Source organism: Hylobates moloch, unplaced genomic scaffold (assembly GCF_009828535.3).
Source record: "Hylobates moloch isolate HMO894 unplaced genomic scaffold, HMol_V3 SCAFFOLD_13, whole genome shotgun sequence".
NCBI lineage: Eukaryota > Metazoa > Chordata > Mammalia > Primates > Hylobatidae > Hylobates > Hylobates moloch.
In genome coordinates, this window is record NW_026652288.1 from 23,627,758 (window position 1) to 23,654,937 (window position 27,180).

Sequence of the window (27,180 nt, forward strand, 5' to 3'; positions counted from 1 at the left end):
TCCCAGCTACTTGGGAGGCTGAGGCAGGAGAATGGCATGAACCCGGAAGGTGGAGCTTGCAGTGAGTCGAGATCGCGCCACTGCACTCCAGCCTCGGCAACAGAGCGAGACTGTGTCTCAAAAAAAAAAACAAAACAGAAATCCAAGTTTGCAGATGCCAGCCCAGGACCAACCTTGTAAGCAAGTCTTTCAAAAGATAGCAATCAGATCTGCTATATTAACTCATTTCTGCACAATAATAGATTGAATGACTGATTTGAAATGGTAAAATTAACTTAGAACAGGCCTGTTTTAAAATGGCTTTATTGAAATATAATTCACGTACCATATAATTCATTCACTTAAAATGTATAGTTCAATAGTTTTTAGTACATTCACAGATTTTTGCAGTCATTAACATAGTCAATTTTCGTGCATTTATATTACCCCAAAGAGAAACCCCATATCCATTAGCAATCCCACCCATTGTCCTATGCCTTGCCCCTGACAACCATGAAACTGCTTTCTTTTTTTGAGACAGAATCTCACTCTGTTGCCCAGGCTGGAGTGCAGCGGCGTGGTCTCGGCTCACTGCAACCTCCACCTCCCAGGTTCAAGCAATTCCCCTGCCTCAGCCTCCCGAGTAGCTGGGATTACAGGCACGCACCACCATGCTCAGCTAAGTTTTTTGTATTTTTAGTGGAGATGGGGTTTCACCATATTGGCCAGTCTGGTCTCAAACTCCTGATCTCAGGTGATCTGCCCACCTTGGCCTCCCAGAGTTCTGGGATTGCAGGTGTGAGCCACCACACCTGGCCGTCTGCTTTCTATTTCTACAGATTTACCTGTTCTGGACATTTCATATAAATGCAGTTATACAATATGTGGTCTTTTGTGACTGACTGCTTTCACTTAGCATAATGTTTTCTTTTTTTTTTTTTTTTTTTTTTGAGACGGAGTCTCGCTCTGTCACCCAGGCTGGAGTGCAGTGGCGCGATCTCGGCTCACTGCAAGCTCCACCTCCCGGGTTCACGCCATTCTCCTGCCTCAGCCTCTCCGAGTAGCTGGGACTATAGGCGCCCGCCACCAGGCCCGGCTAATTTTTTTATTTTTAGTAGAGATAGGGTTTCACCGTGGTCTCGATCTCCTGACGTGATCCGCCCGCCTCGGCCTCCCAAAGTGCTGGGATTACAAGCGTGAGCCACCGCGCCCGCCTGCATAATGTTTTCAAGATTCACCTATGTTGCAGAGCATGTATCAGTATGTACTTTGAATTTTTTTTGTTTTTGTTTTTGTTTTTTTTTTTGAGACAGAGTTTTGCTCTTGTCACCCAGGCTGGGGTGCAGTGGTGCAATCTTGGCTCACTGCAACCTCTGCCTCCCAGGTTCAAGCAATTCTCCTGCCTCAGTCTCCCAAGTAGCTGGGACTACAGGTGTGCGCCACCATGCCCGGCTAATTTTTGTATTTTTAGTAGAGATGGGGTTTCACCATGTTGTCCAGGCTGATCTCAAACTCCTGACCTCAGGTAATCCGCCCACCTCGGCCTCCCAAAGTGCTAGGATTACAAGTGTGAGCCACCGTGCCTGGCCTGTACTTTGAATTTTAAGTAAAATATTTGGTAAAGTACACAAAAATATTGGTGATAGTTTATAATTTTCTTTGTAACAAAAGTAGATTTGTAAAAATGTTTTGTTAAAAACAATTGTCCAGGGAAAAATGCAAAGAAAACTGCCTTTTTTTTTTTTTTTTTGAGATGAAGTCACCAGGCTGGAGTGCAATGGCGTGATCTCGGCTCATTGCAACCTCCGCCTCCCAGGTTCAAGCGATTCTCCTGCCTCAGCCTCCCGAGTAGCTGGGACTGTAGGTGCACACCACCACGCCCAGCTGATTTTTGTATTTTTAGTAGAGATGGGGTTTCACCATGTTGGCCAGGATAGTCTCTATCTCTTGACTTCATGATCTGCCCGCCTCAGACTCCCATAGTGCTGGGATTATAGGCGTGAACCACTGCACCCGGCCTTTTTTTTTTTTTTTCTTTTTTTTGAGACAGAGTCTTGCTCTGTCACCTAGGCTGGAGTGCAGTGGCGTGATCTCGGCTCACTGCAACCTCCGCCTCCCAGGTTCAAGCAATTCTCCTGCCTCAGCCTCCTGAGTAGTTGGGAGTACAGGTGCCCACCACCATGCCTGGCTAATTTTTGTACTTTTAGTAGAGATGGGGTTTCACCATGTTGTCCAGGCTGGTCTTGAACTCCTAACCTCAGGCGATCTGCCCACCTCAGCCTCCCAAAGTGCTAGGATTACAGACATGAGCCACCGCGCCCAGCCAAAAACTGCTTTTCTAAGTGTTTCAGTTGTTCAAAGGTTATAAATGGTGAAGTTCTATGTTTACCATGTGTGCTATCTAAACATCCACAGATGCAAATCTTTCACCTATATGAACAACAGCTGATTCATAACCTTATTTATGCAGAACACAGTAGACAATGAGAAAGCGAACAAAACAGGCTGTTCTGCAGCCCAAATAGTTGTTTCAGAGTCCCTTACCTGAAGCAAAGGAAACAACAGAATGAAAAGGCAGCCTATGGAATGGGAAAAAATCTTTGGAAACAACATATTTGATAAGGGATTAGTTACCAAAATATATATCAGATACTGCTACAACTCAGTAGCAAAAAACTAATAATAATAACTGTATTAGTCCATTTTCATGCTGCTGATAAAGACGTACGCGAGACTGGGCAGTTTACAAAAGGGAAGAGTTTTTTTTTTTCCTTTTTTTATTCTTTTTTTTTTTTTTTTTTTTTTTTTGAGACGGAGTTTCGCTCTTGTTGCCCAGGCTGGAGTCTAGAGTGCAATGATGCAGTCTCGGCTCATGGCAACCTCAGCCTCCTGGGTTCAAGCCATTCTCCTGCCTCCCTAGTAGCTGGAATTACAGGCATGCGCAACAACACCTGGCTAGTTTTGTATTTTTTAGTAGAGACAGGGTTTCTCCATGTTGGTCAGGCAGGCTGGTCTCTAACTCCCGACCTCAGGTGATCCACCTGCCTTGGCATCCCAAAGTGCTGGGATTACAGGTGTGAGCCACTGCGTCCGGCAAGGAAGAGGTTTAATTGGACTTACAGTTCCACATGACTGGGGAAGCCTCACAATCATGGCAGAAGGCAAGGAAGAGCAAGTTACATCTTAACATGGATGGCAGCAGGCAAAGAGAGAGAGTTTGTGCAGGGGAGCTCCTCTTTTTAAAACCATCACATCTCGTGAGACTTATTCATTATCATGAGAACAGCATGGGAAAGACTTGCTCCCATGATTCAATTACCTCCCACCGGGTCCCTCCCACAACACACGGGAATTCAAGATGAGATTTGAGTGGGGACACAGCCAAACCATATCAATAACCCAATTGAAAAATGGAAGAAAACGCCAGGCGCAGTGGCTCACACCCATAATCCCAGTACTTTGGGAGGCTGAGGCGGGCGGATCACGAGGTCAGGAGTTCCAGACCAGCCTGACCAACATGGTGAAACCCTGTCTCTACTAAAAATACAAAAATTAGCCAGGCGTGGTGGCGCACACCTGTAATCCCAACTACTCGGGAGGCTGAGGCAAGATTGCACCACTGCACTCTGGCCTGAGTGAAAGAGTGAGACAGTGTCTCAAAAAAAAAAAAGAAAAAAGAAAAGTGGAAGAAAATGTCTGAATAGACGTTTCTCCAAATAAGATATACAACAGGTATATGTTCAGTGTCAATAGTAATCATCAGGGAAATGCAAATCAAAATAAGAGTAATCACCTCACACCTGTCAGGATGGCTGTTATCAAAAAACAAAAGAGCTAGTCCTGGTGAGGGTATGGAGAAAAGAGAACCCTTGAACACTGTTGATGGGGATGCAAAATGGTGCAGCTACTATGGAAAACAGTATGGAGATTCCTCAAAAAATTAAAAATAGAATTGCCACAGAATGGATTGCTGAAAAGATCCAGCAATCCCACCTCTGGATATTACCCAAAGGAACTGGAATCAGAATCTTGAAGAGGCTGGGTGCAGTGGCTCACATCTGTAATGCCAACACTTTGCGAAGCCAAGGCAGGAGGATCCCTTGAGGGAAGGAGTTTGAAACCAGCCTGGTTGACATAGTGAGACCTCATCTCTACAAAAGAAAAATTGAAAAACTAGCCAGCCTGGTGACACATACCGGTAGACCCAGCTACTGAGGAGGCTGAGACAGGAGGATTGTTTGAGCCTAGGAGTTCTAGGCTGCAGTGAGCCATGATCATGTCACTGTGCTTCTCCGTTCTGGGTAACAGAGCCAGATCCTGTCTCAAAAAAAAAAAAAAAAAAAAAAAAAAAAACTTGAAAAGAGATGAATGGGTAAAGAATATATAATACATACCCAAAATGGAATATTATCCAATCTTTTTTTTTTTTGAGACAGAGTTTTGCTCTTCTTGCCCAGGCTGGAGCACAATGGCACAATCTCGGCTCACCGCAACCTCTACCTCCCAGGTTCACGTGATTCTCCTGCCTCAGCCTCCCGAGTAGCTGGCATTACAGTCGTGTGCCACCACACCTGGCTAATTTTTCTTATTTTTTTATAGAGATGGGGTCTCCCTATGTTGCCCAGGCTGGTCTCAAACTCCTGGGCTCAAGGTATCCTCCCACCTCTGCCTCCTAAAGTGCTGGGATTATAGGCACGAGCCACTGCACCCGGCCTTCTTTCCCATCTGTATACATTTTATTTCCTTTCCTTATCTTACTGGATTAGCTAGGACTTCCAGTACAACACTGATGAGGAATGGTGAGACGCAACATCCTTGTCTTGTTCCTGATCTTAGTGGGAAAGCATCTAGTTTCTCATGATTAAATACGATGTTAGATGTAGGCTTTTGCAGACATTGTTTACCAAGTTGAGGAAATTCCCTTTCTATTCCTAGTTGGTGGGGGTTTTATTATGAATGGTTGTTAGATATTGTCTAATGCTTTTTCTGCATATGTTGATATGATTATATTATTTTTCTTCTTCAGGCCGATGATGTGATAGATTACATGAATTGATTTTCAGTGTTAAACCACTGCAGCCTCGCATACCTAGGATAAATCCTACATGGTTGTGGTGTTTACTTTTTTATACACATTGTTGTATTCTATTTGCTAATATTTTGTTGAGTATTTTTGCATATATGTTCATGATAAATTTTCTGTAGCTTTCCTTTCTTGTAATGTCTTTGGTTTTAGTATTAGCATAGTGTTATCCTCGTAGAATGAGTTAAAAGTGTTCCCTCTGCTTCTATTTTCTGGAAGAGATTATAGAGAATTGGTATCATTTCTTTCTTAAATGTTTGGTAGAATTCATCAGTGACATCATCCAGACCTGGTGCTTCTGTTTTGGAAGGTTATATATTATTGGTTTAATTCCCTTAGTATGCATAAGCCTATTCATATTATCTGTTCCTTCTCGTGTGTGTTTTGATAAAGTGTGCCTTATAAGAAATTGGTTCATTTCATCTAAGTTATCAATTTTATGGGCATAAAGCAGTTCTTAATGCCTTTGCTACTCTTTTTTCCTGTGCCTATACACTCATCAAAAGTGAAACAAACCCATTACCACCTGTTCAATGGAGCCAGAGTGCCCCATTTTTCTGAACTGTACCTTATATCTCTTATTGTAGTTATTTTCTTTTTTTTTTTTTTTTTTAAGGCAGAGTCTCGCTTTGTCGCCAGGCTGGAGTGCAGTGGCACGATCTTGACTCATTGCAACCTCCGCCTCCCAGGTTCAAGCATTTCTCCTGCCTCAGCTTCCCAAGTAGCTGGGACTACAGGCGCATGCCACCACACCCGGCTAATTTTTGTATTTTTAGTAGAGACGGGGTTTCACCATGTTGGCCAGATGGTCTTGATCTCTTGACCTCGTGATCCGCCCACCTTGGCCTCCCAAAGTGCTGGGATTACAGGTGTGAGCCACCACGCCGGGCCAGTTATTTTTTTTTCTTTTTTTTTTTTTTGAGACAGAGTCTCGCTCTGTCACCCAGGCTGGAGTGCAGTGGCGCGATCTCGGCCCACTGCAAGCTCCGCCTCCCGGGTTCATGCCATTCTCCTGCCTCAGCCTCCCAAGTAGCTGTGGCCACAGGCACCCGCCACCACGCCTGGTTAATTTTTGTATTTTTAGTAGGGACGGGGTTTCACCGTGTTAGCCAGGATGGTCTCGATCTCCTGACCTTGTGATCCGCCCACCTTGGCCTCCCAAAGTGCTAGGATTACAGGCGTGAGCCACTGCGCCTGGCCTTTTTTTTTTAATGTTTTTGTTTTTGTTTTGAGACGGGGTCTTACTCTGTTGCCTAGGCCTGGAGCACATTGACATGATCTCAGCTCACTGCAACCTTGGCCTCCTGGGCTCAGCCTGCCAAGTAGCTGGGGCTACAAGTGTGCACCACCACGCTCAGCTTATTCTTTTCTTTTTTTATAGAGATGGGATTTCGCCATGTTGCCCAGGCTGGTCTCCAATCCGGGGCTCAAGCAATTCTCCCACCTTGGCCTCCCAAAGTGCTAGGATTACAGGCATGAGCCATTGTGCCTGGCTGTATTTTCTATTGTAACTATTTCCTACTATACATCTCTACTCTACTCTACTCTACTCTTACTATACATTTTCACTCCACTCCACTCCACTCCACTCTACTCTGAACCTCTTATAAACATAGACTGTTTCTTTTTCATTTTTTATTTTATTTTATTTATTTTTTTTGAGACGGAGTCTCGCTCTGTCGCCCAGGCTAGAGTGCAGTGGCGCAATCTCGGTTCACTGCAAGCTCCGCCTCCCGGGTTCACGCCATTCTCCTGCCTCAGCCTCTCCGAGTAGCTGGGACTACAGGTGCCCATCACCACACCCGGCTAATTTTTTTTGTATTTTTAGTAGAGACGGGGTTTCACTGTGGTCTCGATCTCCTGACCTCATGATCCGCCCGCCTCGGCCTCCCGAAGTGCTGGGATTACAAGCGTGAGCCACCGCGCCCGGCCATAGACTGTTTCTTACTCATCTTCATATCTCCCTGCCACCAAGCATATAGTAGATACTCAATACATATTTGAGTAATTTGAATTCACATGATGAAGTTTAATAGAATTTACACATTAAATAAATAACATGAAGGAATAAAATTTCAGCTACTCTGGATGCTCAGCTTTATTGGCTTTGTATTTAGTAATTACTAATGGAGCACTAACTACCATCTGAACAGAAGAAACAGTTAAATACCAGAAAGCATAAAATGGTTATAATGATATTACTAATATTTGAGAGTGTACTGTATGCCAGTATGCATACTGGTACTTACTATATACCATGTTCAGGCTTTTATATATATTTTCATTTAATCTTCACAACAACCATGTGAAATAAGTGGTGGTGTCTGTATTTCACAAATAAGCAAAGCAAATCACATAGAAGTTTCTTACCCATTGTCAGTGTGACTAAATGAAGGCACTTAAATACAAACAGCAACACCCAGACTTTTAGACAATATGCTATACTGCTATGTGACTCTGCTGATTAAAGGAAGGGGAAAATCACTAGTGTTATAAGAAACCATCTTAGGGTGTAACTATTTCTGTGTAAGACGTATCGTCATTGCTTTGGAAAAGGCATAATACTTTGTGATAATATGGAGTGTTTTAAGAGTATATACGAGAGGACTACCTAGGGAAGGAAAAAAATGTATACCTAAGTTAAAGCACTGCCCTGAGTATCGGCATTTTAGTAACAATATAGTGATGGCCTTTTTTTTTTAAGAGATGAGGTCTCACTGTGTTGCCCAGGCTAAAATGCAGTGGTTAGTCACTGCATTCTAGTGGGCTCAGTCAGAGCACACTACAGCCTCAAACTCCTGGCCTCAAGTCATGCTCCTCAAGTGACTACAGATGTGCACCACCACGCCAAGGCTCAGTGATGGCTGTTTTCCACAACAGTCTAGCATAGTGATTAAGAGCAGAGACATTGGTAGCTTGAGTTCAGTTCCTAGCACTGCCTCCTAATAGCTTTGTGGTCTCTGGCAAATTTCTTAAGCTTTTTCTTCATCTATTAAATGGGAATAAAAATAATACCTACCTTTTAGGGTCATTGTGAGGATTTGAATGAGTTGGCACATGTAAGGTACTTAGAATAGTTCTTTATAAGATGTCATGGTTAGGATCACAGACTTGGGAGACAGAGTAGCAGCATGGTTAGTTAACAGTATCTAACTTTGCTGGGCGCGGTGGCTCACACCTGTAATCCCAGTACTTCGGGAGGCTGAAGCAGGCGGATCACGAGGTCAGGAGATGGAGACAATCCTGGCTAACATGGTGAAACCCCGTCTCTACTAAAAATACAAAAAATTAGCCAGGTGTGGTGGCGGGTGCCTGTAGTTCCAGCTACTCCAGAGGCTGAGGCAGGAGAATGGCGTGAACATGGGAGGCGGAGCTTGCAGTGAGCCAAGATTGTGCCACTGCAGTCTAGCCTGGGGGACAGAGTGAGACTCCGTCTCAGAAAAAAAGAAAAAAACAGTATCTAACATATTTCCTGGCACAGTATAAGAGATATAAAAGTATGATTTATAATACTTTATAAAAGTATTATTTATAGAATTTGAGAAATTGTATTTCTGTACTTTTGTAAATTTTCCTGCATGATTTCAAAAGAGAACAACCAGAAATCACCTTTTTCTAGCAAACAGAATCTTAGATAATATTTCTTTTTTTTTTTTTTCTTTTTTTTTTTGAGACAGAGTCTCGCTCTGTCTCCAGGCTGGAGTGCAGTGGCATGATCTTGGCTCACTGCAACCTCCGCCTCCCAGGTTCAAGCGATTCTTCTGCCTCAGCCTCCTGAGTAGCTGGGACTACAGGTACATGCCACCACACCTAGCTAATGTTTATATTTTTAGTAGAGACGAGGTTTCATCGTGTTGTCCAGAATGGTCTTGATCTCTTGACCGCGTGATCCGCCTGCCTCAGCCTCCCAAAGTGCTGGGATTACAGGCATGAGCTACCTCACCCAGCCAATATTTCTTATATAAAGAAATAAAAATACAAAATAAAAACCAGTAAAGTATTAAACTACTATAGGCTGGATACAGTGGCTCACACCTGTAATCCCAGAACTTTGGGAAACAGACACGAGAGGATTGCTTGAGCCCAGGAGTTTGAGATAAGCCTGGACAGCATAGTGAGACCCTTTTTCTCCAAAACATTTATTTATGTATTTATTTTTTTGGAGACGGAGTCTTACTCTGTTGCCAGGCTGGAGTGCAGTGGCGCGATCTCAGCTCACTGCAACCTCCGCCTCCCAGGTTCAAGCGATTCTCCTGCCTCAGCCTCCTGAGTAGCTGGGAGTACAGGAGCGTACCACCATGCCCAGCTAATTTTTGTATTTTTTGTAGAGACAGGGTTTCACCATGTTGGCCAGAATGGTCTCAGTCTCTGACTTCATGATCCTCCCGCCTCGGCCTCTCAAAGTGCTGGGATTACAGGCGTGAGCCACTGTGCCCGGCCTCTCCAAAACATTTTTAAAATTCAGCCAGCTATGGCAATGTGTGCCTGTAGAACCAGCTACTTGGGGGAGAATCACTTGAGCCCAGGAGGTTGAGGCCGCAGTGAGCTGTGATCATGCCACTGCACTCCATCCTGGGTGACAGAAGAGACTCTGTCTCAAAAATAAATAAATAAATCACTATAAATAACGTTTTCGGTGGGAAATATTCTGAAGTGTGCAAAGGAACAAAAATGCAATTGTTACTGATGCCTTATCCCCTTTAGTTCAAGAGCGTTTTCTGTTACCAAAAAGATGCATAGTAATCCCTTTTAAAGTCATTTTGAGCCTTTTAAAAATAACACATTTTTGGCCAGGAGCAATGGCTCACACCTGTAATCCCAGCACTTTGGGTGGCCAAGACAGGCACATCACTGGAGCCCAGGAGTTTGAAACCAGCCTGGGCAACACGGTGAAATCCTCTCTCTACAAAAAATTAGCTGGACATGGTGGTGCAAGCCTGTAGTCCCAGCTACTTGGGGGTCTGAAGTGGGAAGATTGGTTGAGCCCTGGAGGTCGAGACTGTAGTGAGCTGAAATCGCGCCACTCCACTCCAGCCTGCGCAACAGAGAGGGACCTTGTCTCAAAAAAACCTCAAAAAACAAAACAAAAACACCACACATTTTTTACTCCAGACCAGTGGTTTTTAACCTAGAGAGATTTTTGCCCCTAGACGCATTTGGCAATGTGAAGAGATGTTTTTGGTTGTTATAACACTGGGGATTGGGGATGGGGCAGGGATGTGCATCCTACTTGTTGTATCTCATGGGTAAAGGCCAAAGATACTGTTAAACATTCTGCAACAGTGATCCCCAACTTTTTTGGCACCAAGGAATGGTTTTGTGGAAGACAGTTTTTCCACGGACCTGTCGGGGGGAAGGGGAGATGGTTTTGGGATGATTCAAGCACATTACATTTATTTGCACTTTATTTCTATTATTATTACATTGTAATGTATAATGAAATAATTATACAACTGACCATAATGTAGAATCAGTGGGAATCCTAAGCTTGTTTTCCTGTAACTAGATGGTCCCATTTGGGGGCGATGGGAAACAGCGACAGATCATGAGGCATTAGAGTCTCATAAGGAGCATGCAACCTATATCCCTTGGATGCTCAGTTCACAGGTTCATACTCCTATGGGAATATAATGCCACCACTGATCTGACAGGAGGCAGAGCTCAGGTGGTAATGTGAGTGATGGGAGCGACAGTAAATACAGATGAAGCTTTGCTTGTTCGCCTGTCACTCACCACCTGCTGTGCGACCTGGTTCCTGACAGGCCATGGGCCTAGGGGTTGGGGATCCCAATCTCCAATGCACAGGACACCTCATACAGCAAAGCATTATTCATTTCTAAATGTTAATAGAGCTAGGTTGAGAAAACCATGCTCTGGACTAAAAAGGGGTTAATGACTTCCCCAAGGTTATATTAACTTAGAAGAGGGCCTGAACTACAGACATGCACGTAGCATCTAAGTTCAATATCCTTAACTAGAACAAAATAAGTAAATTTTTAGAGACCTAATAGTTAATAGTGCCTGTTTTTCTTTATCTCGTTTAGGGTTTGTGAAACAGGATCTGATAATCAACCTCTTGGTAATAATCAACAATCAAATTGTGAATATTTTGTTGATAGCCTTTTTGAGGAAGCTCAGAAGGTTAGTTCCAAATGCATGTCTCCCCCTGAACAGAAGAAACAGGTAAATAACTGTCTATCACTTTTCTTTTTCTTCCAGTGTTTCTCAATATATGGACCTGTTAGAGGGTCCCTAAGGTCAAAATTGTTTTGTTTGTTTGAGACAAGGTCTTTATCTGTCACCCAGACTGGAGTGCAGTGGCTTGATCTTAGCCCACTGCAACCTCAACCTCCTGGGTTCAAGCAGTCCTCCTGCCTCAGCCTTCCCAGGTAGCCTGGACCTCAGCACACATCACCATGCCCAGCTAATTTTTTTATTCTTTTGTAGACACGGGGTCTTGCTTTGTTGCCCAGGCTGGTCTCAAATTCCTGGGCTCAACTAGTTCTCCTGCCTTGGTTTCCCAAAGTGCTGGGATTATAGGTGTGAGGCCAAAACTGTTTTCGTAATATATATTATTTCCCTTTTTCACTATGTTCACAAGCTAGGCACACCTATAATCCCAGCACTTTAGGAGGCTGAGGCAGGAGGATCACTTGAGCCTAGGAGTTAAAAACCAGTTTGGGCAATAAAGCAAGACCCATCTCTACAAAAGAATAAAAAAATTAACTGGGCATGGTGCCATGTGCCTGTAGTCCCAGCTTCTTGGAAGGCTGAGTTGGGAGGATTGCTTGAGCTCAAGAGTTTGAGGCTGCAGTGAGCCATGACTGCACCACTGCACTCCAGCCTGGGTGACAGAGTGAGACCCTGACTGATAAGGTAAGGTAAGGGTAAGGTAAGGTAAGGTAAAAAAATAACTGTGTTCACTTTGCACTGATATTGCAAAAGTAGTGGTGGGTAAAACTGCAACACCTTAGCAGGAATCAAGGCAGTGGCAACAAACTGTGCTAGCAGTTACTGGTTGAACATCCCAAATCCACCGAATCCAAAAATCCAAAATCCAACATGTTTTGAGTGCTGACATGATGCTCAAAGGGATGCTCATTGGGGGCATTTCAGATTTTAAGTCTTGAATTTGGAAAGCTCAACCAGCAAATATTTCAGAATCTGAAATTCAAAACCCTCTCGTCACAAGCATTTCAGATAAGGGATATTCAACCTGTACTTTATTCTTTTTTTTTTTTTTTTTTTTTGAGACGGAGTCTTTCTCTGTCCCCCAGGCTGGAGTGCAGTGGCGCGATCTCGGCTCACCGCAACCTCCACCTCCTGGGTTCACGCCATTCTCCTGCCTCAGCCTCCCGAGTAGCTGGGAATACAGGCGCCCGCCAACACGCCCGGCTAATTTTTTGTGTTTTTAGTAGAGACAGGGTTTCACCGTGTTAGCCAGGATGGTCTCGATCTCCTGACCTCGTGATCCGCCCGCCTCAGCCTCCCAAAGTGCTGGGATTACAGGCTTGAGCCACCGCGCCCGGCTTGTACTTTATTCTTTGCGTATACTTCCAAGGGGAAAAAAAACTGATTTTAATTAAGAATGTCCTTGATGCAGTAGAATTTATAAATTTTGTTTCTCCGCTGGGCGCGGTGGCTCATGCCTGTAATCCCAGCACTTTAGGGGGCTGAGGCAGGCGGATCACGAGGTCAGGAGTCCAAGATCAGCCTGATCAACATGGTGAAACCCTGTCTCTACTAAAAATACAATAATTAGCCGGGTGTGGTGGCGCGTGCCTGTAATCCCAGCTACTCAGGAGGCCGAGGCAGGAGAATGGCGTGAACCTGGGAGGTGGAGGTTGCAGTGAGCTGAGATTGCACCACTGCACTCCAGCCTGGGTGAAAGAGCTAGACTCGGTCACAAAATAAATAAATAAATTAATTAATTTTGTATCTCAAATCTCGAATACACATCTTAATATTCTGTGTGACAAAATGTGAAGTATACATAAAGTATTTCTACAATATACAGCAGTGTCTCAAGGAAAGGTGCAGTTATTTGAGATCAACAAACTGTCTGCTTTTTCATGGCATATTGTTTCTGCAAGAAATAATGGTTTACATACAGACTATGGATATTCCACCTCGCTCTGTCACCCGGGCTGGAGTGCAATGGCGTGATCTCAGCTCACTGCAAGCTCTGCCTCCCAGGTTCCAGCAATTCTCCTGCCTCAGCCTCCCTAGTAGCTGGGATTACAGGTGCGCACCACCATGCCTGGCTAATTTTTTGTATTTTTAATAGAGATAGGATTTCACCATGTTGGTCAGGCTGGTCTCGAACTCCTGACCTTGTGATCTGCCCACCTCAGCCTCCCAAAGTTCTGGGATTACAGGCTTGAGCCACCGCACCTAGCCTGGTAGACATTTTCTTTTTTTCTTCTTTTTTTTTTTTCTGAAACAGAGTCTCGCTCTGTCGCCCAGGCTGGAGTGCAGTGGCACGATCTCTGCTCACTGCAAGCTCTGCCTCCCAGGTTCACGCCATTCTCCTGCCTCAGCCTCCCAAGAAGCTGGGACTACAGGCGCCCGCCACCACACCTGGCTAATTTTTTGTATTTTTAGTAGAGACAGGGTTTCACAGTGTTAGCCAGGATGGTTTCAATCTCCTGACCTCATGATCTGCCCGCCTCAGCCTCTGCCTCCCAAAGAGTGCTTGGATTACAGGCGTGAGCTGCCGTGTCCAGCCTTTTTTTTTTTTTTGAAATGGAGTCTTGCTCTGTCACCCAGGCTGGAGTGCAGTGGCACAATCGGCTCACTGCAACCTCTGCCTCCTGGATTCAAGCCATTCTCCTGCCTCAGCCTCCCAGTAGCTGGGATTACAGACATGCACCACCACGCCTAGCTAATTTTTGTATTTTAGTAGAGACGGGGTTTCACCGTGTTGGACAGGCTGGTCTCAAACTCCTGACCTGGTGACCCACCCACCTCAGCCTCCCAAAGTGTTGGGATTACAGGCGTGAGCCACTGTGCCCAGCCTTGCCTGGTAGATATTTTCTAAAAATGAATGAAGTGAGCCTGGCAGTTCAAGGAAAACAACTTATAGTAGCTGTTGAAAGTGATATTTTTTTTTTTTTTTTTTTTTTTGAGACGGAGTCTCGCTCTGTCGCCCAGGCTGGAGGGCAGTGGTGCGATCTCGGCTCACTGCAAGCTCTGCCTCCCAGGTTCACGCCATTCTCCTGCCTCAGCCTCCAGAGTAGTTGGGACTACAGGTGACCACCACCACGCCCGGCTATTTTTCTTCTTTTGTATTTTTAGTGGAGACGGGGTGTCACCATGTTAGTCAGGATGGTCTTGATCTCCTGACCTCGTGATCCACCCGCCTCAGCCCCACAAAGTGCTGGGATTATAGACTTGAGCCACAGCGCCCGGCCAAAAAATGATAAATTTTTATTTAACCAACTTTTTTTTTTTTTTTGAGATGGACTCTCACTCTGTCGCCCAGGCTGGAGTGCAGTGGCGTGATCTCGGCTCATTACAAGCTCTGCCTCCTGGGTTCACACCATTCTCCTGCCTCAGCCTCCCGAGTAGCTGGGACTACAGGCACCCGCCACCACGCCTGGCTAATTTTTTTGTATTTTTAGTAGAGACGGGGTTTCACCGTGTTAGCCAGAATGGTCTCGATCTCTTGACCTCGTGATCTGCCCGCCTCGGCCTCCCAAAGTGCTGGGATTACAGACGCGAGCCACCGCGCCTGGCCTTAACCAACTTTTTAAGTGAAAATAAGACTTTTAGAAAATTGCCACTATAGGTTGGGCTTGGTGGCTTACTCCTGTAATGCCATCACTTTGAGAGGCCAAGGTGGGTGAATCACTTGAGGCCAGGAGTTCAAGACCAGCCTGGCTAACGTGGCGAAACTCTTTCTCTACTAAAAAATACAAAAATTAACTGAGCTTGATGATGCACGCCTGTAATCTCAGCTACTCAGGAGGTTAAGGCATGAGAATCGCTTGAACCAGGGAGGCGGAGGTTTCGGTGAACCAGGATCGTGCCACTGCACTCAAGCCTGGGTAACACAGCAAGACTATCTCAAAAAAAAAAAAGAAAAGAAAAGAAAAAGAAAGCAACCATACCTTGACAGCTTCTCAAAACTTAAGGAATTTCCTAGTGAGATTAGTGTCATTTTGATAAATATAAATTTTTTTATATAATTAAATGTGTCAGCAGTTGGAAGATCTGCATAATCAAGAAAACCAGTATTTTCCAAATGAGCAATATATGATGTTATACAGTGATGCATGAGTAAAAGAGCCAAAGAATCACATATACTAAAAGATTTTAACGTAACAAGTATATGAAAAGATGGTTGGTAAGTTTCAGATTCCACATTCAGATTTTCAACTAACTTTTGAGATACTACTACTACTTATTAAATTTTGAAAATGTGTCAAAGAAGATTATCCTGGGAAGGCTATTAAAATACTTCTTTTTCTAACTACATAACTGTATGAGGTTTGGTTTCTTAAAAAAAACATTTCAATCAAAATAACATGTCAAAGCAGACTGAGAGCGGTACCAATTATGAGACCCCAGCTGATTTTTTGACGTGAGACATTTTAAAAAGTATTTGTGAAAAATCCTTTCACTCTGATTTGCTTTTTAAATTAAAACTTAATCTATTAGTTGTGAAAGGCTTATGTTGAAAAACAGCAGCCTTATTACTCCTTGACCCTAGCATCTACTTTCTTTTTGTTTGTTTGTTTTTTTAAGATGGCGTTTCACTCCTGTTGCCCAGGCTGGAGTGCAGTGGTGCGATCTCGTCTCCCTGCAGCTTCCGCCTCCTGGGTTCAAGCGATTCTCCTACCTCAGCCTGGGATTACAGGCATGCACCACCTCGCCTGGCTAATTTCTATTTTTAGTAGAGACGGGGTTTCTCCATGTTGGTCAGGCTGGTCTTGAACTCCTGACCTCAGGTGATCCACCGGCCTTGGCCTCCCAAAGTGCTGGGATTACAGGCGTGAGCCACCGCATCCAGCCACATCTACTTGCCAGAGGCAACAACTTATAACTCTTAGATATTCTACTGACATGAGCTTTCTGTTTCTGATAATATGCTAATAGTGATAGTTCTTGATTTTTCAGATTTTTGAATTATGTATTCACTTTGTATTATAGATAATAAGGAGTTAGCTCTTTTTCTACCTTCCCCCTCTCCCCAAATCACCTCTTCCCATTCTTCTAACATAGTTATGTCACAATTGGGAATTAAATCAATTGTTATTTATATCTGTAAAAGTGTAAATACTGTACAGCATAAGCGGGAGCTACCGCGCCTGGCCCACCAGTTAAAATTTTTCTAAGGGAAGATTGTGGCGAAACCCTCCTTCGTTCAGTGGATTGGTTGTCCAGTAGGGAGCTCTACTGCTCTTGCTCTGGAATCTATGATCCTGAGTATTCTCTTCTCTCCTGATTACTCAATTCTATGCCTTACCCAACATCGCCTCCCCCTTATATTTTAATGTTTATGAAGCCAGTTGTATTAGTCCATTTTTACACTGCTGATAAAGACATACCCGAGACTGGGAAGAAAGGAAGTTTAATTTGACTTACAGTTCCACATGGCTGGGGAGGTCTCATAATCATGGCACCAGCAGGAGAAAATGAGCAAGAAGCAAAAGTGGAAACTCCTGATAAACCCACCAGATCTCATGAGACTTATTCACTATCACAAGAATTGCATGGGAAACACGGGCCCCCATGATTCAATTACCTCCCCCTTGGTCCCTCCCACAACACACGGGAATTCTGGGAGATACAATTCAACTTGAGATTTTGGTGGGGACACGGCCAAACCATATCAATGATTTTAATTTTTTGTAGAAACTGGGTCTCGCTATGTTGCCAGGGCTGGTCTCCAACTCCTAGGCTCAAGCAGTCCTCCTGTCTTGGCCTCCCGAAGTGCTGGGATTACAGGAGTGAACCACCCCACCCAGCCTGAATAGTGATAGAAGAAATTTTCAAAGGACTTTCAATCCTACTACATTTTATTAACATGATGCATTTTGTTTCCTACTGTTTTGCAGGCAGATGTAAATATAAAATTATGGAAAAACGGATTCACCGTCAACGACGATTTCAGAAGTTATTCCGATGGTGCCAGTCAGCAGTTTTTGAACTCCATCAAAAAGGGGTGAGTAGCCAGGTGTGGTAGCTCTAGCCTGTAATCCCAAAACTTTGGCAGGCTGTGGCGAGAGGATTGCTTGAGCTCAGGAGTTCAGGGCCAGCCGGGGAACATAGCCAGACCTCATCTCTACTTAAAAAAAAAAATTACCAGCCAGCCCAGCTACTCAGGATTGCTTGCACTTGGGAGACTGACGCTACAGTGAGCCATGCTTGCACCACTGCACTCCAGCCTGGGCAACAGCATGAGGTCCTGTCTCCAAAAAAAAAAAAAAAAAAAGGGGGGGGGGTGGTCAGGGGGTGGGGACGGGCGTGGTGACTCATGCCTGTGATCCCAGCACTTTGGGAGGCCGAGGCAGGCAGATCACCTGAGGTTGGGAGTTCGAGACCAGCCTGACCAACATGGAGAAACCCCATCTCTACTAAAAATACAAAATTAGCCGAGTGTGGTGGCACATGCCTGTAATCCCAGCTACTTGGGAGTCTGAGGCAGGAGAATCGCTTGAACCCGAGAGGTGGAGGTTGCGGTGGGCCAAGATTGCACCGTTGCACTCCAGCCTGGACAACAAGAGCAAAACTCCGTCTCAAAATCAAAGCAAAACAAAAAAAAAACGAGGTGGGGTGAGTAATCTTTGCAATCGGAAGATATTTTAGGCTTTTTTTTGGTGAAAGAATCCGTTTTAATGTTCACACACTCCCTATACATTCACAGATATACTTTTTCTTTTGTACATTCACATTTTTATAAGATGAATTTTCTTAAGAGAACCACAACTACAATTTTTTTTTTTTCTGAGATGGAGTCTCGCTCTTTTGCTCAGGCTGGAATACAGTGACATGATCTCAGCTCACTGCAGCCTCCGCCTACTGGGGTCAAGTGATTCTTGTGCCTCAGCCTCCTGAGTAGGTGAGATTACGGGTGCGCACCACCATGCCCATCTAATTTTTGTATTTTTTTTTTTGAGACGGAGTCTTGCTCTGTCCCCCAGGCTGGAGTGCAGTGGTGCGATCTCTGCTCACTGCAAGCTTCGCCTCCTGGGTTCACGCCATTCTCCTGCCTCAGCCTCTCCGAGTAGCTGGGACTACAGGCGCCTGCCACCACGCCCAGCTAATTTTTTGTATTTTTAGTAGAGATGGGGTTTCACCGTGGTCTCGATCTCCTGACCTCGTGATCCGCCCGCCTCAGCCTCCCAAAGTGCTGGGATTACAAGCGTGAGCCACCGTGCCCGGCCTTAATTTTTGTATTTTTTAATAACAGTTTCACCATGTTGGCCAGGCTAGTCTCAAACTCCTGACCTCAAGTGATCTGCCTGCCTCTGCCTCCCAAATTGCTGAGATTACAGGCGTGAGCCACCATGCCTGGCCAACAAATATAATTTTGAAGAAAGTTCAGGAACTTGAATTCTGATCAACCCAAATCTTACTTAAACTAATTTACTTTACTAAGTATTTTCTAATACCTCATTTTCTTTATTATTTAATATTTATGTTTAAATGTTTAAATACCTTTAAAGTCTTTAAAATAGTCATGGTAGAAGTCTCTCTGACCCTACTCTGGCTTGGGAGGCTGCCTGATTCATGAATAAAAATTTTAAAAGAATCTGCCAAGCGTGGTGGCTCACACCTGTAATCCCAGCACTTTGGGAGGCTGAGGCGGGCGGATCACGAGGTCAGGAGATCGAGACCATCCTGGCTAACACAGTGAAACCCTGTCTCTACTAAAAATACAAAAAAATTAGCCAGGTGTGGTGGCGGGCGCCTGTAGTCCCAGCTACTCGGGAGGCTGAGGCAGGAGAATGGCTTGAACCTGGGAGGCGGAGCTTGCATTGAGCCAAGATCACGCCACTGCACTCCAGCCTGGGCAACAGAGCAAGACTCCATCTCAAAAAAAAAAAAAAAATTTTTTTTTTAAAGAAAAAAATTGTAGCTGGGCATGGGGGCTCACGCCTGTAATCCCAGCACTTTGGGAGGCTGAGGCGGGTGGATCACGAGATCAGGAGTTCCAAGACCAGCCTGGCCAACATAGTGAAACCCCGTCTCTACTAAAAATACAAAAATTAGCCACACATGGTGGCGCGTGCCTGTTAGTCCCAGCTACTCAGGAGGCTGAGGCAGGAGAATTGCTTGAACCCAGGAGGCAGAGGCTGTGGTGAGCCAAGATCACAGCACTGCACCCCAGCCTGGGCAACAGAGCCAGATTCCGTCTCAAAAAAAAAAAAAAAATTGCAACGTTTACTATATATTTATGAATCTAAGTATTATACATGCTTGGTCTAGAAAAATTTTTTAAGTATTAAGAACTCGAAAATCAGCCAGGCATGGTGGCTCATGCCTGTAATCCCAGCACTTTGGGTAGCCAAGGTGGGTGGATCACCTGAGGTCAGGAGTTCAAGACCAGCCTGGCCAACATGGCAAAACCCCATCTCTACTAAAAAATACAAAAATTAGCCGGGCATGGTAGCAGGTGCCTGTAATCTCAACTACTTAGGAGGCTGGGGCAGGGAGAATTGCTTGAACCCAGGAGGCAGAGGTTGCAGTGAGCCAAGATCATGCCACTGCACTCCAGCCTGGGCGACAGAGCAAGACTCTGTCTCAAAAAAAAAAAGAACTTAAAAATCACTTATAATTTAACCACTCCGAAGTAACTGCTATTAACATTTTTGTTGAATTTCATTCTATCATTTTCTGTCCATAGATGCATATATACTACGTGTACATTTATTTTTAAAACAATTTTAAATTCATCATTATAAAATATTTGAATATATCTGAGTATTATTTTATCACAACAGTGCCCCATAATTTTTATATATACTTAATTGTTCTTGGCAACATAGAGTTTTTTATTTTTATGTTTTTTGAGGCTAGAGTACAGTGGCACGATCATAGCTCATTGCATCTTCAAACTCCCCGTCTCAAGTGGTCCTCCTACCTCGACCTCCCAAATAGCTGGAACTATAGGTGTATTCACCATGCCCAGCTAATTTTTTTTAATTTTTAGTAAAGATGAGATCTTGCTGTGTTACCCAGGCTGGTCTCAAACTCCTGATCTCAAGCAATCCTCCTGCCTCGATCTGCCAAATTGCAGGGATTACCAGCGTGAGCCACCATGCCCAGCCAAGTATTTTAAATTTTACCACTATGAAAAATATTTTTGACTATTTTCTTGTATTTATGTAAAAAAAAACCCAGCTTTGTTTAGATATAATTAACCTACCATAAAATTCATCCCTTTGAAGTATATAGTTAAGTATTTTTAATGTGTCTACAGAGTTTTACAATCATCGCATAATCTAATTTCAGAATATCATTATCACTCCCAAAAGCCGAATACATTGCTGAAAGAAAAAAAAAATCGGATACTAGAAGTCACTCTCCATTTTCCCCTGCAGCCCTAACATAACCACGAATCCACTTTCTGTCTATCTCTATGGATTTCTGTCACTATGTATTTGCCTGTTTTACTCATTTTCACATTTTGGGCTATTATGAATAATGCTACTATGAACATTTATATACAAGTTTTTGTGTGGTCATATGTTTTCATTTCTCTCAGGTATAAATCTAGGAGTGGAATTGTTAACTCTTATATTAACTTTATGAAGAATTACCCAAATGTATTCCAAAGTGACTGTACCATTTAACATTCCTACCAACCGTGTATGAGGCTTCCAGTTTTTCCACATCCTAACACATGTTAGCTTCTGTTTTTTTAAATTATAGCCATTTTAGTGGTTGTGAAGGGGTATGTCATTCTGGTTTTGATTTACATTTCTCTAATGACCAGTGATGTTGAGTGTCTTTTCATGTGCTTATTGGCCATTTGTACATCTTCTTTGGAGAAATGCCAGTTCAAATCCTCTGTCCAGTTTTTTTATTTTATTTATTTATTTTTTTTGAGGCAGAGTCTCGCTCTGTTGGCAAGGCTGGAGTGCAGTGGCATGATCTCGGCTCACTGTAACCTCCATCTCCCAGGTTCAAGTGATTCTCCTGCCTCAGCCTCCCAAGTAGCTGGAATTACAGGCATGTACCACCACACCCGGCTAATTTTTGTTTTTTAGTAGAGACAGGGTTTTACCATGTTCGCCAGGCTGGTCTTGAACTCCTGACCTCACGTGATCCACCCACCTTGGCCTTGCACAGTGCTGAGATTACAGGCATGAGCCACCGTGCTCAGCCTGTTTATATTTTCAGTTGGGTTATTTGCCTTTTTGTTAAGTTATAAGAATTCTTCATTTTTTCTGAATACAAATTCCTTATCAGATACATGATTTGCGAATATTTTCTCTCATTCTTTGAGTGCCTTTTAACTCAAACAGAAAAAATAAAACAATTACCTAGAATTACTATATGTATACAGTAGTATTTATTCACTAAAATATTTTTTAAACTTTCTTATTGAAGTATGGCTTATATACACAGAAGTACAGGCCAGGTAGGCCAGGTGCAGTGGTTAATGCCTGTAATCTCAGCACTTTCGGAGGCCAAGGCAGGAGGATCCTTTGAGCCCAGGAATTAAACCAGCCCTGGCAACATAGCGAGAACCCGTCTCTACAAAAAAAAAAAAACAAAAAACCTAAAATAATCACCCGTGGTGGCACACGCCTATGGTCCTGGCTACTTGGGAAGCTAAGATGGGAGAATCGCTTGAGCCCAAGAGGTCGCAGCTGCAGTGAGCCATGTTGGTGCCTCTGGACTCCAGCCTGGGCAACAGAGTGAGCTCCTATCTAAAAAAAAAAAAAAAAAAAAAGAAAAGTGCAGAAATCATAAATAAATACTAAATGACTTTGTATTATTTCTGTTATCAGAATAAATCAACCACTTTATTAGAATTTGTTAAAATTTGTCCTTTGGCCGGGTGTGGTGGCTCACACCTGTAATCCCAACACTTTGGGAGGCTGAGGTGGGCAGATCACTTGAGCCTAGGAGTTCAGGACCAGCCTGGACAACATGGTGAAACCCCATCTTTACAAAAAATACAAAAGTTAGCCAGGCATGGTGGCCTATAGTCCCAGCTACTCAGGAGTCTGAGGCAGGAGGATCGCTTCAGCCCAGGAGGTCAAGGCTGCAGGGAGCCATGATTGCACCACTGCACTCCACCCTGGGCAACAGAATGAGACCGTGTCCCAAAAACAAAAAACTCAAATTATTTGGTTAACAGAGATATCCAGTCTTTTGGCTTCCCTAGGCCACATTGGAAAAAGAAGAATGGTCTTGGGGCACACATAAAATCCTAAAATACACTAATACTGACGATAGCCGATAAGCTTAAAAAAAATTGCAAAAATGTCTCATAAATCTCATAATGTTTTAAGAAAGTTTGCCAGGCGCGGTGGCTCATGCCTGTAATCCCAGCACTTTGGGAGGCTGAGGCGGGCGGATCATGAGGTCAGGAGATCGAGACCATCCTGGCTAACATGATGAAACCCCATCTCTACTAAAAATACAAAAAAAAAAATTAGCCGGGCATGGTGGTGGGCGCCTGTAGTCCCAGCTACTCAGGAGGCTGAGGCAGGAGAATGGCGTGAACCTGGGAGGCAGAGCTTGCAGTGGGCCGAGATCGCGCCACTGCACTCCAGCCTGGGCGACAGAGCGAGACTCCGTCTCAAAAAAAAAAAAAAAAAAAAAGTTAGTTTACAAATTTTTGTTGGGCCACATTCAAAGCCATCCTAGGCCACAGATTGGACAAGCCTGGTGTAGTATATAGTCATCAAGTATTTCGTGAATTTAGTACTATTCTAGGTACTGCTATAAAACTCATGCTGGTTGGGGGGCGGTGGTTCGCGCCTATAATCCCAGCACTTTGGGAGGCTGAGGGAGGAAGATTGCTTGAGCCCAGGAGTCCAAGACCAGCCTGGACAAAACCCTGTCTCTACAGAAAATTTAAAAAAATATATGCTTTCACAATAAAAAATAATTAAAACTCATGCTGTTCATGAGCTTATGGTCTTAAAAATTATATTCTTGTGGGTTTTTGGTATTGTTCATATTATTTAACTACTTTGTTTTGAATACATTTAGTTATTTCATTGTATAGAATATTATATATATTATTTCTGTATATTTCTACGTATTCATTTTTTGTATGTACAGAATGTTTTTCAGAGAAATAAAATACACCGGGAGCTTTATCATTTTATTTCTATGTTTTCCAAGGGAATTACCTTCAGAATTACAGGGAATTTTTGATAAGGAAGAGGTGGACGTTAAAGTTGAAGACAAGAAAAATGAAATATGTTTGTCTACGAAGCCTGTGTTCCAGCCCTTTTCAGGACAGGGTCACAGACTAGGAAGGTAAGTATGCTTATTGTCTTGTTTTCCATAGATGAAGGCTTAACTAATATTCTGTCTATCATTATTTTACCCTTGTAGACCATATGAATGGAGCTTATCATTTCTCCCATTGGAAATCAGATTTTTTTTTAATGTTAATTTTTATGAGGACACCTAAGTCATAGTTACCTAAGTGTATATTAACAACGCCTGGCCGGGCATAGTGGCTCATGCTTGTAATCCCAGCGCTTTAGGAGGCCAAGGTGGGCGGATCACCTGAGATCGGGAGTTGGAGACCAGCCTGACCAACATGGAGAAACCCCGTCTCTACTAAAAATACAAAAAATTAGCCAGGTGTGGTGGCACGTGTCTGTAATCCCAGCTCCTCGCTGAGGCAGGAGAATCGCTTGAACCTGGGAGGCAGAGGTTGCGGTGAGCCGAGATCGCGCCATTGCTCTCCAGTCTGGGCAACAAGAGTGAAACTCTGTCTCAAAAAAAAAAAAAAGAAAGAAAGAAATGCCAGCAGTACAGTAAAAAATCATGCAGGCTTTTTTGTTTTTTTGGTTTTTTTTCAAATCAAAAGGGCTTGGCTTATTAAGGACAGGATTCAATAGTTAAGTCCTTTTGTCTCCCTTGCACTCACCACTATAGAGTACATGTACTAGCTTTTGAATATTATTGTTTTCTTTTTTTTTGAGACAGAGCCTCACTCTATTGCCCAGGCTGGAGTGCAGTGGCATGATCTTGGCTCACTGCAACTTCCGCCTCCCTGGTTCAAGCAATCCTCCTGCCTCAGCTCCTCTAGTAGCTGGGATTACAGGCATACACCACTGTGCCCAGCCAATTTTTGTATTTTTAGTAGAGACAGGGTTTCGCCATGTTGGCCAGGCTGGTCTTGAACTCCTGACCTCAGGTGATCCACCCACCTCGGCCTCCCAAAGTGCTGGGATTACAGGTGTGAGCCACTGCACCCAGCCTATTGTTCTGTTTTATGTTTACCACTGCCTGCAACATTTTGTTCTATGATCTATGTATGAACTTTGAGGTAATAAAAATGAAAATCAGTGTCAGTATCAAAGCCTTAAATTAAAGTTTTACAGTTTCCATCCTATCTAACAGAATATGTAGAGAGATTAGATAGATATGGGAGCTGTTTGATTTTTATAAATTCTCATATTTTAAATTATCAAGATTGGTAAGGTGCATACATATTCATCCACACATACAAATATATCTGGATGCATCCTTCAGAATGATCAGGAAGTACTTTATTTAGTTTCTTTTTCATTATAACCTAAGGACTAAGCTCAATAAAGAACTTATAATTTCTTTTAGAAATTTAACCTGGGCAGTAGGTAAAGGTAAAGTCCATAGACCTATGAACCTTCTTTAAAATTATCCATTCTGTAAAGCACTACTCAAATAATACCAGTAATAATATATATAGCTTACAAATTACTTGTATAATTTCATCAGATTCTTAGAACCATCATATATTGTGGACATAAATAATATATCTTTCTGTTATTACTGAAGAAACAGATATAACTTACAAAAATCTTCCTTAAAGTTATACTTGCTATAATATTTTTATAGTAATTATTTAATGATAAAGTTTTATTGAATGGAAAAAACGTCTAACTTTGTTGTCTGGATTTCCTTAGTGCCACACCAAAAATTGTTTCTAAAGCAAAGAATATTGAAGTTGAAAATAAAAATAATTTGTCTGCTGTCCCACTGAACAACTTGGAACCCATTACTAATATACAGATCTGGTTGGCCAATGGGAAAAGGATTGTCCAGAAATTTAACATTTCTCATAGGTGAGTCTTCAATTTCAGTATTTGATTTTTTTTTTACCAAGTTTAAATTTATTTTGTCTTTTCAGTTCAGTCAGCAGTTTATTTTTTAGAGATAGAATCTTTCTTCATTGCCCAGGCCAGAGTGCAGTGGCACAGTCATAGTTCACTGCAGTCTTGAAGCCCTGGATTCAAGCAATCCTCCCACCTCAGCCTCCTGAGTTGTAGAACTACAGCCACATGCCACCATGCCCAGCTAACTGTTTTTTTTTTTTTAATTTTTATTTATTGCCAGCTAATTTTAAAAATTGTTTCGTAGAAAGGGGGTCTCACTGTGTTGCCCAGACTGGTCTCAAACTCCTGGACTGAATTCATCCTCCTGCCTTAGCCTGCCAAAGTGCTGGGATTACCGGCATGAGCCATCGCATCCTGCCAAGCATTTTATTTATTTATTTATTTTTTGAGTCGGAGTCTCGCTCTGTTGCCAAGGCTGGAGTGTAGTGGCACGATCTCAGCTCACTGCAACCTCTGCCTCCCAGCTTCAAGCGATTCTCCTGCCTCAGCGTCTAGTGTAGCTGGGATTACAGGTTTGCACCACCAAGCCCGGCTAATTTTTGTATTTTTAGTAGAGACGGGGTTTCACCAGCAGTTTGGCCAGGGTGGTCTCAAACTTCTGACCTCAAGTGATCTGCCCGCTTTGGCCTCCCAAAGTGCTAGGATTACAGGAGTGAGCCACCTCGCCCAGCTTGGCCAAGCATTTTAATAAATAGTTCTCTAAACATAATTATGTCTAGACAATTTTTTTTTTTTGAGGCAAGGTCTCACTCTGTCACCCAGGCTGGAGTAGAGTGGCGTGAGCCACCGTGCCCAGCTGATAATGGGTATTTTTAAACATTGAATGAGGTAGGCCAGGTGCAATGGCCCATGCCTGTAATCCCAGCACTTTGAGAGGCCAAGGCAGGAGGATCACTTGAGCTCAGGAGTTCAAGATCAGCCTGGGCCATATAGTGAGACCTCGTCTCTACAAAAAAAATTTTTTAAATTAGCTGAACATGTTGGCGCACATCCGTAATCCCAGCTACTTGGGAGGAGAATTGCTTGAGCCCAGGAGGTAGAGACTGCAGTGAGCCAAATTGCACCATTACACTGCAAGCCTGGGTGACAGTGAGACCCTGTCTCAAAAAATAATAATAACAACAATAATAGTAATGAAGTTGGCCAGGTGCTGTGGCTTAAGTCTGTAATCCCAGCACTTTGGGAGGCCGAGGCGGGTGGATCACGAGGTCAGGAGATCGAGACCATCCTGCCTAACATGGTGAAACCCCGTCTCTACTAAAAATACAAAAAAAATTAGCCGGGCGTGGGGGCGGGCACCTGTAGTCCCAGCTACTCTGGAGGCTAAGGCAGGAGAATGGCGTGAACCCAGGAGGCGGAGCTTGCAGTGAGCCCAGATCGCACCACTGCACTCCAGCCTGGGCGACTGAGCAAGACTCCATCTCAAAAAAAAAATCATAATAGTAATAATAATGAAGTATTTTCAGTCTGTTTTAGGATTTTCATTCTCATCATTTGATTCATTTTTCTGTTTAACTAGATGCATAATTATAAAAGAATTATTTTTAATGTTTTAAATTAGTCATTAGCATTATACGCATATCCTTCTGTCAATTATAGTGAAAGAATGAAAATACAGAAAAGCATTAAAAGAAATTGAAGTTAATATGAATTCCACCACTCAGAGATAATCAATATTATCAGTTTGATGCATTTTTCTAGTCTTTTATCTCTTCCTAAAAGCTTTTTTTTTTTTTTTTTGAGACGGGGTCTTCTGCCACCCAGGCTGGAGTGCAGTGGCACGATCTCGGCTCACTGCAACCTTCATCCCCC

General features: G+C 43.3%; 1 protein-coding gene across 3 annotated transcripts in view; it reads left to right on the forward strand.

Annotated features, from left to right (window-relative positions):
- The window catches only part of UBXN2A (UBX domain protein 2A), a 64,028-nt gene that overhangs the window by 10,718 nt on the left and 26,130 nt on the right, over positions 1–27,180 (forward strand). For all 3 annotated transcript variants that reach the window (XR_009209350.1, XM_032172351.3, XM_032172352.2), the window contains exons 3-6: positions 11,107–11,245; positions 17,125–17,231; positions 23,378–23,515; positions 25,159–25,317. Coding sequence is in view for 2 of the 3 variants with exons in the window: in XM_032172351.3 (XP_032028242.1) it covers positions 11,107–11,245; positions 17,125–17,231; positions 23,378–23,515; positions 25,159–25,317 (543 nt within the window). In the remaining variant the exon portion in view is untranslated. The remainder of the gene's footprint in view (positions 1–11,106; positions 11,246–17,124; positions 17,232–23,377; positions 23,516–25,158; positions 25,318–27,180) is intronic.